The 16,331-nt window shown below is 39.9% G+C and overlaps 1 protein-coding gene across 1 annotated transcript; it reads left to right on the top strand.

The window, feature by feature from the left end:
- Window positions 1–834: 834 nt before the first annotated feature.
- Window positions 835–15,448, top strand: slc44a4 (solute carrier family 44 member 4). The gene is made up of 22 exons (XM_068711268.1): window positions 835–1,036; window positions 5,459–5,507; window positions 5,700–5,773; window positions 7,549–7,627; window positions 7,734–7,833; window positions 7,938–8,069; window positions 9,651–9,711; window positions 9,986–10,103; window positions 10,597–10,680; window positions 10,924–11,036; window positions 11,129–11,251; window positions 11,700–11,799; window positions 11,995–12,087; window positions 12,291–12,393; window positions 12,686–12,945; window positions 13,245–13,339; window positions 13,585–13,688; window positions 13,910–13,983; window positions 14,119–14,189; window positions 14,297–14,391; window positions 14,503–14,587; window positions 14,834–15,448. Exons 1-22 carry the CDS (start codon window positions 997–999, stop codon window positions 14,950–14,952), a joined length of 2,172 nt encoding a protein of 723 aa, XP_068567369.1. The 5' UTR covers window positions 835–996; the 3' UTR covers window positions 14,953–15,448.
- Window positions 15,449–16,331: the final 883 nt, after the last annotated feature.

Here is a 16,331-nt window from a genome sequence, read left to right as displayed (position 1 = left end):
ATTCATGTATTAAGTCAAAAGTTTAAATGTTGTCTAACGAGGAGCTACTTTCAGGATTTTAGAATTATAATTTATTTATTTTTTGTATATCGTGGATGTATTAGTTATTATTTTGTGGTAAGTTGATGAAGCACAAATAATATGCATGCAAAAGCAAGATAAACTGAAATGTTAAAGGTGTTAAAACTAGATTTTATCATAGAGCCCCCCAATGGGTTAAGATCATAATGATGGTGTCACCTTACAGCCCCAACCATCTCACATTGTACCAGGTTTTTACTGATGCATACAATATACATTTGTGATTAATCAGATTACCACAAACACTACACAGTGAATGTGGAGCCTTTGGGCCCCCTGATAAGTCTGTGGCAGTTACTTAAGTAAAAGTAACAATACTACAGTATAACAATATTCTGTTATGTGGACTAATATCCAAAATCGTTCTTATGTATTGTATTGCATTACTGGACTATGATTGATGCATCAATGTGTACATCACTTTGATGATGCAGCTGGTAAAGCTGGAGCAAAGTTAAAACACTTTATATACTGCTGGGTAGCTCAACCTACTATAAGATATTAAAATGTGTTATTTGATTAATAGTTTGTAATGTTAATCTAAATCTACAAAGTACCTTATTAAAGGTGTACAAGTACAACCTCAGAATTGAACTTAGGCAGCCTTGCCTACGAGGACATTCTCACTCTCAGGTTTTTACAATCAGAGTGATTCCTCTTTTTACAAAAACTACCTTTGATAGCACGCGCAGGTGCGCATCCCTCTGCAGGTGAGCTCGCGTCGTCACTGCCTAGTTACAAGTGCCAGGAAGAAAAAGATTTCCAAACGTAGTTACCATGGCCGCTCTGACACTGCAGAGCTCGTTCTAAACGCACTTTTAACTTTTTGGTGCGAACGTTCTACGTTCTATTACAACTTTAAGAAAAGAAAGCAGAGTTCTAGAGGTCAAGCAGGAGGTTTGGTTAAGGCGGACAATGGGTAAAAAACAGGAGACAAATCCGGACTCCGAGTATGGTGAGTTGACATCACCTGTTTCCTCAGAGGGTTCACTGTTAACATGTTAACGTTGGCTAACTCAAGCTAACGTTAAAACTATTTGGCTAATATTTTTTCTCGTATTATGTTCCGTCCAAAAGTTGTGCTTACAATAAAAAGTTTTTAGGCTAATAATTGATTTTACCAAATTATTTTCACGACTAACGCCAACGTTTTATTTTGACAATGGATATGTTACTGTTAATTGGTTGCTTTTACTCTCGGACATATTCAAATTCATAATTGTCAGCCTAATAGTCGATAGTGTTTATACCAGATTTGTCCTCATTAAATCCAGTTACTAGTCAACGTTACAGTTTATGAGAGACCAAAGAGACCAAATTAAATCTTTCCCTCAGGACAAATGTAGGCTTGTCATCTGATGTTTGTGAGTCATCGTGTGTACCTGAGTGCCAACTTTATCCTCAATAAACATGGTTTAATGGTTTACTAACTACTTATTAAATTATGTCATAATATAACAAAAAAGAATCACCTTTTGGTTTAGGTTCATTCTACCTGATGACTACATCAAGCTTGAAACATGTGACACATACACACTGATTCATTTTAAGGATCAGGAAGTCAGAAAGGGTTATGAAACACTGCTTTATATTAACCTCGCTGTCAAATGAGCACATTCTCATAATGAAATATAAAACGTTGTTTTGTTGTGGTTAGAATAGTCAGCCCGTAATAAAGACAGTCTTGTGCAGACGTTTTACTTTATTTTGTTGTGAGTTAATAATCTTTGCTATTCAGGAATCATACTAGTAGAAATCCCATTTGTTAACTGCCTTTATGATTTTAAAGTAGAAAAGAAAAGACAGAAATCTGAGTATTTTTGTTACTTTTGCTTTAAAAACAAATACTCATTTTATCATTTGATAATTATTAATTTGCTGAAGATTAATTTTCTGTCATCATTTAATCAATTTATGGTTTCAGCTTTAATACATTTATCTTCCAGCTTATTTCTCTATTAATTGTTAATTGCTAAGAAATTGGTTAAAAATGCCCATCACAAGGTGACATTTTGAAATAATTGTTGTTTTGTTGGACCAACAGTCCGAAAGCCACAGATATTCAATTTACAATAATTTAAAACGAGGAGGGAATCCTCACTTATTGTTGCTTGAAAATGACATGAATTATTATTTGATAACCACAATAGCTGCATATTGTTCTTCTGTCGATGATTAACTAATAGCTGGTGTGTTGTGATGTGGACAAACTGAAAGACAACTGCAGTATCATAAAACACAAGTTGTATCTGCTGAAATATTTCCAAAAACATGTCAAAGCTGTCTTGTCATGTGCGTTTCTCTGTGTCCTGTTTGCTCTTTGTGGTTTTTGACATATCAATAAAGTCACGAGTCTATTGACAGTCTGGGAGGTTTGGCAAGGACCTCAGTAAACAAACCCTCCCTGAAGATAAATATCGGATTCAATGTCTCTTCAAGCAGCTCATGTAAACATCAGAGTACACGATGACAACAGAAGTGTCGGAGCTGACGGTCCACTATCACGGTGACAGCCTCTGTTAAGAAAAAGAAAAGCCTAAACTCATCACCATTTCTAATCGTTAATCCACTTCCTGCTAGTTCCTGTCGTAGCAGCCTTCATGAGGAAGTAGAAATCCTTCTGTTGAACAAGGCTTTCTAAATCAGACCGCCTGTTGTTGCCAAATTGACTGAGGCCCTTTTTATTGTACAACGTGTTTGGGTTTTGTTCTTGTTTGGAGCAGTTTCACATTTCAACCTGCTTTCCTGTTGAAGATGTGAAGACACTCGGTGTTGAGAAATCAGTGACTTGTGACGGTTTGTTGCTGCAAATCATTGACCAGAAAGTTTGTTAAAGCTGCTCGAGGCGACAAGGGGGAAAGACGTCTCATTTTAAATCACAATGCTCGTTAATGTAGCTAACATATGAAGCTAGAGAGCTGTGGAAGGGTTTCTCCAAAGTGGGGTTCATCACACACAAACAAAATCTTCCTTCTATAGAATGTTTTGTATAAGGTTTGAATTAAAGGTTTTTTTAAGCTGGTATTGGAACCAGGAATGATTTAACAGACAGCTGCAGATTCAGCAAATCTCTCCATTAGAGCTGAAACAATAAATGAGTATTTGGTGACTGATTAGTGGTGAACAACTAAGTGTCAATTGTCAAGCAAAGTCACCAAACATTTGCTGTTCCCAACTTCACAAACGTGAGGAATTAACTATTTTCTCTGTCATACAGTAAACTGAATATGGTTGGAATTTGCATTTTTACTTTTTATTGATCTATAATGCAAATAACTCTATTTTCTCTTTGAATATGAAAACTCCTTTCTGCTGCTGTCATGGCTTTGACGTGTTCAACCATAGAAGTATTCAAAAGCCACATACCACTTGTGAAAATCAAATCAATCACACTTTCAAATGCATACATCCCTTCCCCTCATATTTTACACTCTTTTTGTAACGATGACTCTTTTTCTTCCTTTCTTTTCCCCGGGGATAGTCTTGTGTATACTGCATGTTACCAATTAATTGTAAAAAAACAACAACACACGTTACAATATTATTACATTCGTTGTTTTGAGTCACTGTGGATTCACCAACTTGTACAAAGTAAAATAAGAGACCCAAGTCCAGTGATGGTCCTCTCACTTATCGTCTTACAGCCCGCCTGAGATTCAAGGTCTAAAGGTTTAAAGCTCTCCTCCAGCTTTTTACGAGGGCATAAACGGTGAAATGTCTTTTTGAACTGTGTCACACAGAGTCCCGGTGAGCCATTTCCTCTCACATACTCCAGACACACAGCAGCATCCTAGCTGAGCTGAAATCTGACACTCGCGGCACGACAAGAGGCCGATGAACAGGTTTCTTTGTTGAGAAGATTTTATCACCGCCCCGAGTCATTTCTCTCATATTCCACGCATGAGGGTTTAGGAAGCAGCACAGAGGCGTTGATGTTTATAGAGATGTGTGGTCTGTCAAATTCAAGTGCCTTTGTGTGCCTGTTTATTGACCTACACTTGTTGTTTAGATCCATGTCAGATATTAGTTTGGTTTAAAGAGAGCCCTTCTTATCTAAGGCGTGGAATCATTGCTTCACTCTACCACTGCTCTGTGGACGTGTTTTGTATTTTCCTGGCCTCGGTGTCAAAGTTTGTTAAAGCCCCACTATGAATGTGTGTTCAGGCGACTGAAGAGCTACAAACTTTCTGCATCCTGTTTGTATATTTGCATCCTACTCAGCAGTCCTGATGCCAGAGTGTGCTCGCTGTGTTTAAGTTTCAGTCAGTGGAGATCATTTAGCTACTCAGAGAAATGATTACAGGAAGCTGCCTAGCTAAACGTCCATCCTTGTTGACCAATCAAATTATGCAAGCACCTTAGTATTTTGCATGTATCAGATGGGAATCCAACACGTAACCAAATTAGCACCTGCACACTTTTTATATCATGTCATACGCTCAGGCTCTTAGTCACAACATTTTACCACTTTTAGTTTTCTATTAGTGTTGGAGCACAGAAATGCAGGTTCCCCTGTGATGTCAATTGTTGTATTATCAACCTGACACCTTCCAAAAAGTGTCTGCATCGTCTTCTTGTGATCACACACTCCAATTAGTCTGTTGTGTTTTTCCTGCCAGACTGGATAATGCAACAGAGGCTAACTGAGGCTGTCATTATAGGAATGTTTTCAGCTGGGATCTCCTCAAACAAGTTTTTCAGATTATCAAACCCATTAAAATGATTAAACGTCTCGTCACGCTCCCTCCTCCAAAAGCCAAGATTTTGAATAAAAATTATATTCAAAATAAGTCTGAGCTGCTTGTGCCTCAACTCCGATCCTTTCCTCTGAACTCTCTCAGCACACGAAGGAAGTAATGTGAACGAGCTACTCTTTGGTTCATATGCAAAGCAGCTTGTTTGCTCTAGCTCGCAGTCCCTTTCTGTTCCAGGAAAGAACAATAAGACATGTATTTCCTGTAATAGCTGCACCTTTGTTCTGCTCATTTTATTGTAAAGCACCTGTGAGTAACCAACCCATAAAAATATGAGATTCTTTCTCTCATCTTAAAAAGTATTTCCTCGTTCACTTGCAGCGTAATTCATTAACTCTTAAGAAAATGACCAAAGTGAGCGCTGGACAAAAATGAACAAAATAACTTTTTTTAACGCACACTAACGTCCCCATATTTCCGTAGATGCAGCACTCAAGATTTAATCAGCAGTGCATTTCCTTGATGGGGAATTGCAGTTGAAGTGACATTATAAAAGCGAGCTAAATTAATGTTTAACAATCTATCTGAAACCAAACACAGAAGTTGCTGATTACGGCGGTGTAGCAGTCAGTGATTCATTTACTTTACATTAAAAGCTTCCTGATGTTGTTTTCTTTTACCAGGGGAACCTGCTCAGTTTGACCCAACGTTCAATGGACCCATGAAGAAAAGGTAAATCTGTCTCATTTCCCACTAACTAACTTCTTTAACTCCTGTAATCCCCAAAATCCTCAGTCTAGCTGTTTCTGTGTTTGCCAAGCTTCTGTTGATTGATAGAATCACATATTTCACCCCGAGGCAAACGTTAAAGCAAAGCTCGGCCTGCTAGCTTGAACCTGTTGCTGTCTCTCTTTCCTTCCTCAGAGGATGCACTGATATCATCTGCTGCATCCTGTTTATGGCGGTCATCCTCGGCTACATAGCGGTCGGGATTTTAGGTGAGAGTAACCTGACAACAACCAACACAGGCCTTTGTGTCAGCCCAAACAATCAGTTATTGATTTCCAACACCTCCTTTCTGGGTCATTCTTGTCCATTCCAATTGTTCAAGGAACAGGTCAATGTTTTATGGGAATGCGTTAGTTATGTGAGAAGAGATCTCTCGTGTCTATCCGTTGTATATGAAATGTAGTTCAACACTAAAATTGGGGAACAGGAGAAAACAGCTAGCCAACAAAATTCACCAACCAGCTCCTCTAAAGCTCACTGATGAACACATTTTTTCTAGTTTGTTTAATAGATACGAAAACTAAAGTGTAAAGACGACTTAACTAGCGAAGTAACAACGCTGTTACAACTGTCAAAGTTTCAAAATTTGGTTGCTCCATTGAAACCTCAGAAACTGAGTGTGTGTGTGTATCTTTGCCCTCACACTAAGGCTGGCTTGACCCCTCCATTGGATGCTTTTGATTATATTTGTACATCATATTAATACCTTTTGTGGTGCATCTCCAGCACTCCACAGTTAAACCAGAGCTAACAACATGCTTTCAGTGTTTATCAGTGAATTGCATTTTTCTTTCTTTCTCTGAATTCATCTATTGTAATTCTCAATACCTATACTTTGATTCATCATCATCATCATCATCATCATCATCATCATCATCATCATCATCATCAACAATCCGATTGTATGTGGAGTATTATTATCACTTATTAACAGCTGATTTCCATATGAACATCTAGTCAGCTGCTGTTTTATTGCCAATCATCAATTTCATTCCAGCACTCAGGGCCCTCTCTCTTATCTCGAGTCAACACAACCTGATAAGTAATGTGTGTCAGTGGCTGAGTGCGTCACAAGTACTCCGTTATTTCTTTCAATGGAGGCCGTTAGAAAGCATTGGTTAGACAAGTTTAATTTCCTGTAGTACTTGAGAAGAGAAGTCTACTGGCCAGTGTTGATACAAAAGGGCTGCATTTATTCCTTTGATGTATGAGAAACAGAGTAGGGCTGTGTGGCTCAGATGAAGAAACAATACAAGTACATTTACATAATACATTATTTTCATTTGGCAGATGCTTTTGTCTATTACGACTTACAGTAGGTGCGATCAAACCAAACTCTGGAGGAACGAGAGAGATGTTAATCAACACTTTAAAGTGTGTCCTGTCAGGCTTGTGATTGGGCTGAAATCATTCTTTCATTGCTGGTATTAATACATTTATAAAGCTATCGCTAGCAAAACCCCTTTATATGTCCGCTCAACACTCAATATCTCATTCAGTAATAGCAGTTTACGTTCTAGCAAATTCATCAGTATGGTCATTTCTGTCGCTGCCTCTTGGCCAGATCGTCGTCATGAATGAGAATTGGCCCTTAATTGACTTATCTGATGAATAAAGGTTAAAAACAACAACACATTTTGTGACCTGAATAGGACATTTTAGCTATATTGCCTCTGTAAATGCTTTTTATCATTGTTAATAAGTTAAATTCATTAACATAAATGATAACTTGAGACCCAATCTAAATATAAGACTTATTTGGTCTACAAGTTGATAAGGAATGCTAAAACAAGTTTGGTATAACAGCAGAATCACACCCATGTCAGTAGAGTAACTGTCACATCCCTCCCAAACAAAAAGTGAAGTTTTTGTGTTGCACAAAATGCACTCATGCAGTATTACTGCAGTGCCGAACATAAAATGGACATAATGGAGGGTGATTAACTTGATATTATTTTTTCTGTGTGTTTGTTTTTTCTATTAGCTTGGATCTATGGAGATCCAAGACATGTTCTTTATCCAAGAAACTCAACTGGATGGTTCTGTGGCATTGGACCAAATGAGTAATTCAATCTATCTTTTGCATTTTCATATCATGTTTTACATATACTCGATAGAATGAATATGCATTTCAAAATCAACCTTTTCTTCCTGCCTTCTCTCCCTCAGAGGCCGACCCAACCTGTTCTACTTTGACATTCTCAAATGTGCCACATCTGTTAACGTTATGGCAACTGCCCTTAATGGTTTTCAGTGTCCAACCACACAGGTAGAAAAGGCTTCTTGATTTTTTGTTGTTTCTAATTATGCGGGACTGGTAACCATACTTTTCTCAGTGTCCCATAAATAATCATCTTTTTTTGTTACTTATAGGTGTGCGTGGCTGACTGTCCCGCTCAGTTTTGGGCTGTGGGAATACTGTCATACTTTCCCGACGTAAAACCAGCAGACGTTTTCAATCAAAGCCTCTGTGTGCCATCCATAGACCTGGCAAATACTAACAAGGTAAGTCACCATGTTCACAATCAGAACCAGAACCGTTTATTGCCAAGTCCGTTACACATACAAGGAATTTGACTTGGTGAATGGTGCTAAACAGTAAACAACGAACACAGTGCAATAATCAAGACATCATTTTAAAATATGGTAGACAAACAAACAGATAACAGTACTTTAAAACAAGTATATTGTAAAAGTGGCAAGTGTATAGAAACATAGAAAGGATGCGCAAGGTGTAATGGTAGGACAATTGTCCTGGGGATGTCAGAGTCAGAGTCAGTGGGGGTCCCGGGCTTTGTTTATGAACCCAACTGCAGAAGGGAAGAAACTGTTCATGTGGCGTGAAGTTTTGGTCCTGATGGACTGCAGCGTCCTGTCAGGGGGGAGGGGCTCGAACAGTCTATGTCCAGGGTGAGAGGGGTCGGCTACAATCTTTCTTGCCCGCCTCAGGGTCCTGATTGCAGCCAATCACCCTCTCAGCAGAGCGAATGATGCGCTGCAGTCTGCCCTTGTCCTTGGTAGTGGCTGCAGCGTACCAGACGCTGATGGAGGAGCAGAGGATGGATTCAACGATGGCAGTGTAGAAGTGCACCATCATTATCTTTGGCAGGTTGAACTTCTTCAGCTGCCTCAGGAAATACATCCTCTGCTGAGCCTTCCTGGTGATGGAGCTGATGTTAAGCTCCCACTTGAGGACCCGGGTTATAGTGAAGCCCAGGAAGAGGAAGGACTCCACCGTGTTGACGGGGGAGTCACACAGGGTGATAGGGGCAGGTGGGGCTGCGTTCTTGCGGAAATCCAGAACCATCTCCGCTGTCTTTAGAGCGTTGAGCTCCAAGTTGTTCAGACCACACCAGGTCACCAGATGGTCAGTCTCCCACCTGTAGGCTGACTCATCCCCACCAGAGATGAGTCCAGTGAGGGTGGTGTCATCCACAAACTTCAGGAACTTGACGGACTGGTGACTGGAGGTGCAGCTGTTTGTATACAGGGAGAAGAGCAGAGGGGAAAGAACGCAGCCTTGGGGGGAACTGGTGCTGATGGTCCGGGAGGCTGAGACGTGTTTTCCCAGTTTCACGTGCTGCACTGTGATGGGTGGTTGGGTGGTACTGAGGCATGGGCCCCTGCTGAGCTGGGGGAGGAGGAGCTGGTGGTCTGGAGCTGGTGGATGGGGCCATGGGGGATGGGGTCATCACTGTCCCACTGTTCATCAAAGCGACAGTAGAACTGGTTCAGCTCGTTTGCCAGGTGGAGGTCGTTCATGGAGTGGGGGGCTTTGGGCTTGTAGTTGGTGATCTGTCTGAGACCTCTCCAGACAGAAGCAGAGTCACCTGCTGAGAGCTGGTGTTACTGTCATGTAGCGTCTCTCACTGCCTTGCTAAACCTGTATTTTGTTGTTACCATGTGTAAACTTTGTGTGTCTCCCTGAAAGTTTCCAAATGTGACATTTGTTTTGATTTCTCATACGAAAGGAAATATTTTTGTTTTATGAAAGATTGCCAGCATTGTAATCAGCAAAAGCAACCTGACACTTTCATCCATTCACATATAATTTTTTTCAAAACCACGTGATAATGTTTTTTTCAGAGTGTTAAAGATATTGTGGACAACGAGCTGTGTCCTTTCTTCTACATACCCACGACCTCTGGTGAGTGAAAGCGCTCCTATACTCCTCATTATATTCATATTCATTTGTGTCTGATGATACATTTGCTGTAAAGGCCGGTCGGGAGTTAAGTGCAGCTGCTTGTGTAATATTAGTGTGGGGTTTAATAACTGCTTATGCGCGAGAACTACACTGTTATGTTTTGTTTACTTTCCGAGTAAATGGACGATGGTTTGTTATCCTCAGTATATTAGAGATTTTGTAATAAAGTATATATTAACGCATTTCAAGCTGATTTAATTTTCTCTACCGTCAGTGCTGGGTAGATGTTTGCCCGACATCTCGGCACTGGAGAGGATCCCTTCAGACTTTTCCAAAATTCCTGGATTACCTTCAGTCAATGACACAGTCGACCTAATCAAGAACGGCACTGGGTAAGGCCTGGCCTCAAAATGATTCTTAATTTCAGCACCTGCTCTTGAATCAAAGACAACTGCACATATGAAGACACACACACACACACACACACACACACACACACACACACACACACACACACTTTTGAATAATCCTGTTTCTTTCTCCTCCTCCTCATCACCAGCAAAGGGTCAGTGGCTTCGTGAGTTTTTGTGTTGAGCTTTAGAGTAGCAGCTGGTCGTAGTTGCTCTTGTTGCCTTAGAGGCCATGTAAAACGCTCTCTTGGGACTTGCAGAAAAACTCTTTCTAGCTCTTATCTTTTTAGTCTGTCGTTACCACTTCATTGCACCCCACTAGCCTTTACCACTACATTGCTTTTGTATCTTCCAACAGGCGCTTTAGATATGCATTGAAGCTTTTTTCATTGTTTGTTTGTTTATAAACACATTTTGTCAGTTTTTCCGAGAACTGTCCCCAACAGCAGCTTGTCCTTGTTTTTGTCTTCAACAGGGACATTGTGAATGGCTTCAATGCCAGGGAGATTGGCGTCCGCATCTTTGAGGATTTTGCGTCGTCATGGCCGTGGATTCTCCTGTGAGTTGCCTTGACAAACTACACCACACACACACACACACACACACACACACACACACACACACACTGCCACCTGTTGGCTGACATACAGATAGAAGTTACTCTTGAGATTAATGGGAACTTTTGGTGGTATCAAACAAGTATTATATATGTCTTTACAATTTGATAATTTATGCATTGACATTCCAAAATCCTATTCTTGTTTGTTTTCTTACTTCATAACTGTTTCATCTCCCCTCTCAGCGGTCTGCTCATAGCCATGGTGGTCAGTATGCTGTTCCTGTTGCTGTTGAGATTCACGGCTCCAGTGATGGTGTGGGTGCTCATCATAGGAGTCCTGGCTGCTGGGGCATATGGTAAACACTCAACCGGAGCAGTTGATTTGTTATGACAAGATTAGATGTTCCTCGAAAGTAGCCTCTGAGTTGTTGGTGTGTTTCTCTCACAGGTATATGGCACTGCTACTGGGAATATGATAACTACAAGCAAGCCTCTGCTACCATCAATGACATTGGCTTCACCACCAATTTCAATGTTTACCTGCAAGTCCAAGAGACCTGGCTGGCCTTCTGTGAGTCACAAGCATCACACATCTTCTCTCAAAACGAGGGGATAAGTCTAGTCTTTTTACTTTCATTTTTAGGTATGTGCATGTCAAAAATAGGTCCGCTGCTGGATACAAAAATGAAAAGATGTGTGTATACTAGTAATTAAAGCTCCCTTGTATAAATATACTGTATTGTCCATGTTTTGACACAACAGAGGAAATGACAGGTATAAACGGGAGATAACCAATGACACCATAAATACTGAATCATATCCACATCCAAAAATAAATGCAATAAAACCATTGTTGGTATACGCACCAGTCACATGTCATGTTTATAACCATGAACCAGTTGATTCATGACATTGTGTAATGTGTCTGATAAATGACAACGCTGATGTAAGGGTTATTGTAGTTCATGTTGGATATTTGTTAATGTTAAATAGCAGTTTTTCTTTCCTCCTCCTCTCAGTGATAATCATATCTGTGGGGGAGGGGATCATTCTCCTGACCCTCATCTTCTTGCGGACAAGAATCCTCATCGCCATCGCTCTAATCCAGGAGTCCAGCAAGTGAGTCCTGATGCCACGCATTACATTTCATTCATGACACACCTAACACAACCCATGTCCTAATCTTAAAGGGGATTTATTTAGAGCTTTATCTGGTCCATGTTTTCTTTATTATTATCATCATTTTTTATCTTTCCGTGAAGAGTGCATATGGCCTTGGCATAACCTTATAGTGTGTGTGTTCATATCCAACAGGGCAATCAGTCACATGATGTCCTCTCTGCTGTACCCTTTGGTCACCTTTGTTCTCCTGCTGGTGTGTGTCGCTTACTGGGGCGCCACTGCTTTGTATCCTTAAATCATACGTGTATGCATGTGTGTATGTGTTTGCGTACATGTTGTTAATTACACAGTGCACTGTATGCAGTTTTAGACTATAGTTTAAATGTTTCTGAGATGACTCTGTCACCCATTGTGTTTATATTGTTTTTACTTTGCAATCACTTCTACCGTCCAGAGAATCTGTTCTTCGCTTAAACTGATGAACGTAGATATTTGGCCACTTCAGGAGGCCCGATCTACAAAGTGGTGGCTCTAAACTCCACTCTTGACGACTGTAAGAGTATCAATGGCACTGTGAACTGTGACCCTCAGGTGAGTGGGCAGGATGGGAACTCAGTGTGGATGAACATTGTGACCTACAGTGAAAACTTCTCACAAATTTTCAATTCGGTTGAATAAGCCAGTAGAAGGAATTGACTGTCAGCTTTCAAATCACCAGTTATACAACTTTAATATAACAATATACAATTGTTACCCCTGTTAAACAAAATTTCTAGCAATCTAGAAAAGACAATGTCTGTCATCATACTGTTGATGCTCAGACGCACCCCTCACACACCTCTTGCCCACTGCCCCTTCTCACTTTCCCGTCTCCCCCTCTCAGAACTTCAACTCGTCTGACTACTCAGGCTGCCCCTCAGCCAGCTGCATCTTCATCAAATACAACGACGAGGGTCTCTTCCAGAGGAACCTCTTCAACCTGCAGATCTACAACGCGGTAGCCTTCCTCTGGTGTGTCAACTTCGTCATCGCCTTGGGGCAGTGCACGCTGGCGGGGGCCTTCGCCTCCTACTACTGGGCCTTCACCAAACCGGATGACATCCCCACGTTTCCTCTGAGTGCTAGCTTTATACGCTCGCTCAGGTAGGCTAATGAGCTGCTGTTACATTGGTTACATTCAAAGAATAAATGTGTCCATCCCTTTCGAAAGTGTCCGGAAAACTCAATGCCTGCATTCCCAAAGGGAGCCATTTCTGGATCTTTGTCATCCAGTGATCCAGTATTCTTTCTTTTTTTTACCTTAAAGTTAAGAGTACATCACAGGGCATACTGATGGACTGCAGTTCCCGCTCTGGCTTCTAGAGGACGCATTAGACCTGCACATAACGGTTTTGGGGAAGCAGACCTCAGCCAGACAGACATTTTGGTTTTGTACATTTCAGGTACCATGTGGGCTCTTTGGCATTCGGTGCTTTGATCCTGACCCTAGTGCAGATTGTGAGGATCATTCTGGAGTACATTGACCACAAAACAAGAGGTAAGGCTGACCTACTCTCATCTTATATTCACTTTCTGCGTTAATTTAACGAATACAGACTGCTTGGTTTATTTTTATGCTTCAGTTTAAATAATTAAACTTGGTAACGGATCAAAGTGCACTTTATTTAGTACAACTTTTAGTCTTAATGGTATAATATTTAAATCCCATGACATATTACAGTGATTGATGTGTGTGCCACACGTTGTTGGGCTAGTTAACATGTTTTGGTGGTCTGTCTCCAGCGGCACAGAATCCATGTGCACGTTTCATATTGTGCTGCATGAAGTGCTGCCTCTGGTGTCTGGAGAAGTTCATCAAGTTCCTCAACAGGAACGCGTACATCATGGTAAGCACAACATGTTATTGGACAGCTGTTGGTCCCTCCCATTTGAATTGTTACTATTGTTGTGTAGCTATTTGTGTAGCTTAGTACTATCAAATGGAAAACAAAAATGCTTTGCAAAAAATGAAATAGGAATTTTTCTGAAGACTGCTTTTTCTTGTAATACACTGGATATTATTCACATTTTATTTTCCTAAACCAAGTGGAATTTGTTTTCTCGACAGATTGCAATTTATGGGAAGAACTTCTGCGTCTCAGCCAAAAATGCTTTCATGCTGCTCATGAGAAATGTCGTGAGGTTTGTGGTGAAGTCTTGTTTCCTATTAAATGCTAGCTGGCTACATTTCGTCCGAGCTGTTCATCACATGAAGATATTGTTGTATATATGTTTGAGCGACTCTATTTCTCTGACTCTGACTGCGCGTCCCCTCAGGGTCGTGGTGCTCGATAAAGTGACAGACCTGCTGTTGTTCTTTGGGAAGCTCCTGGTGGTCGCAGGAGTGGGTAAGGAATGAAAACTAAGAAAAATAAATGAATAAAGATGTCTTCTTAATATTTAGATGACTGCATCAGGAAAGAGAAGAGACACTGAAATCTGAATCTCGTTCCAGGTGTATTGTCCTTCTTCTTCTTCTCTGGGCGAATATTGCTACCAGGTAACACCTTCCGCTCCGAAACCCTCAACTACTACTGGATGCCAATTATTGTAAGTTACAAACGATTCTTCTCCATTTTTGATAGTAATCAAAGTTTGTTCCTAGTCTTATCTTCTTTTGTTGCCTTGTTTCTTTTTCTCAACATCTGTGTTTCTCTATAGACGGTGGTGTTTGGTAGCTACCTCATAGCTCATGGATTCTTCAGTGTGTACAACATGTGTGTCGATACACTCTTCCTCTGCTTCTGTGAGTTGACTGAGTGTTTATAAAAGCATGGCCCATTCACGTTATTGACACAGAAATACGACCAACATGAGGAGAAGATTTTTGAACACTCAAATGTTTAGTTAACAGCGTTTTAACATGTAAAGCTAAGACACTAAACACTTAACTTGGATAATTTTTTTAAAGAAATAATACAACAATGCAGACAGAAAAGAGCACACATGGTCTGTTTCGCCACTTCACACAATTTGTCCCTCCCTCTCTCAGTGGAGGACGTGGAGCGTAACGATGGATCTCTGCAGAAGCCGTACTTTATGTCCAAAAACCTCATGAAGATCCTCAACAAATCCAACAAAGCACCAAAAAAGGGTAAAGGGAAGGACTGAAGATGGCTTTGACTTTTTAACACTCCATTGTTTTCCAAATAAGTTGACCAAAACTAACTTGCTGATTTTGCACTTTTTAATTCCTATTGTTTTATTGTGTATGTGTGTGTAGTATTAATGACTGTACACATTAAAGAGAATGAATGTGAATGCAGGTGATGTGACATTTTAAGTCGCTAGGTATCTTACATGACTTATTTCTTCATTTGTTAAAATTATTTTTTATTTGGCTTTTTATCTTTTTATTTAACTGAAAGTCCTTAAAGTTATTTAAAAAATGTGTTTATGTTCATTCGAGTCCAGACATTTTTGACAGATGTATCATGTGTCAGTTAATCCAGTTTAAAGGCCTTTAATGCAGGTAAGATTGTTTCTTTTCTACTTTTGGCTGAGATTCTTCAGATGGAACAGAAAGAAAATGCAACAATTGCAAAAAAAAAGTTCTTATAAGTCATATTTTTGTATATAAATAAAAGGTTGTTTTATAAATACAAAACATTTGTATTACCACAATATTGATTAAATAATGTAAAAAAAAAATTGTATAAATATGAATGTGTATGACCCAGCTGTGAACTACTGTTTGGCTGCCTTCAAGCTACACTTCAACCCTTCATGTTTCTCATCCTTACAGTCTCTAGTTCATGTAAACAGACATTTTGGTTGATATTATCATTTTCTAATCTTTGGTTTTCTTATCTATCAGATTACCCATATCAAAACAAAAGCAAGTAAACAGTGATTTTATTCTTCTTTTAAAACCTCCAATAACTGAAAAAGACATGAAAGATTCTGACATCTTTTTTGTTTATTTGGTACATTAAATGAACCGATGACACACAGCCCAAGTCTTTTGATATTAAAATGCAGAAAGTGACGACAGAAAACAAGTCAACGTTTTAATGAAGTTTTAATCTCCTACATCATTTGGTTTTGCACAACAGCTCCAAATTGAGTCTGTCAAATCGTGACTTCCATCCCTTGTTTTAGTGTCACATACGATTTATAATACAAAGTGTAGCTTGAACGGACAAGTATGCAAGAAATGATAAGCTCCAGCAGCCATGCTGTCCATCCCACAGAGGACCGTCAGTGTCACCTCTCACCCTGGTGTGACCCAAACACCCGATTCATTACCTCTAGTTCAGCTGAATTCTGATTTTACACATCAAAGTGCGTTTACAGGTGTTGGGGAGTACTACTGTAGTCGTATGAAGCCTTTTGTTGCTTCCGAAAGGTTTGCAAAAATCTGATAAATGCCCTTGTTGGTTGGGGGCTGAAGACTAAAAGTTTGAAAATGAAACAAATCTGCGTTAGAAAGCAGTGAAAGAAGCACTTGTTGCTGGTTTACTTGTCAAATATTAACATGGTGTGTCACT

Source organism: Cebidichthys violaceus, unplaced genomic scaffold, assembly GCF_023349555.1.
Source record: "Cebidichthys violaceus isolate CVI_PGR_0920_01 unplaced genomic scaffold, fCebVio1.0.p SCAF_16, whole genome shotgun sequence".
Classification (NCBI taxonomy): domain Eukaryota; kingdom Metazoa; phylum Chordata; class Actinopteri; order Perciformes; family Stichaeidae; genus Cebidichthys; species Cebidichthys violaceus.
The sequence above is the reverse complement of the archived record's forward strand: the minus strand, read 5'-3'. Positions and strand labels throughout refer to the sequence as shown.

Coding starts and splice junctions, on each gene's coding strand:
- slc44a4 (XM_068711268.1), top strand. CDS start 997: ATGGGTAAAAAACAGGAGACAAATCCGGACTCCGAGTATG. Junction 5,508..5,699: donor AATGGACCCATGAAGAAAAG/GTAAATCTGTCT, acceptor TTCCTTCCTCAG/AGGATGCACTGATATCATCT. Junction 7,628..7,733: donor TGTGGCATTGGACCAAATGA/GTAATTCAATCT, acceptor TCTCTCCCTCAG/AGGCCGACCCAACCTGTTCT.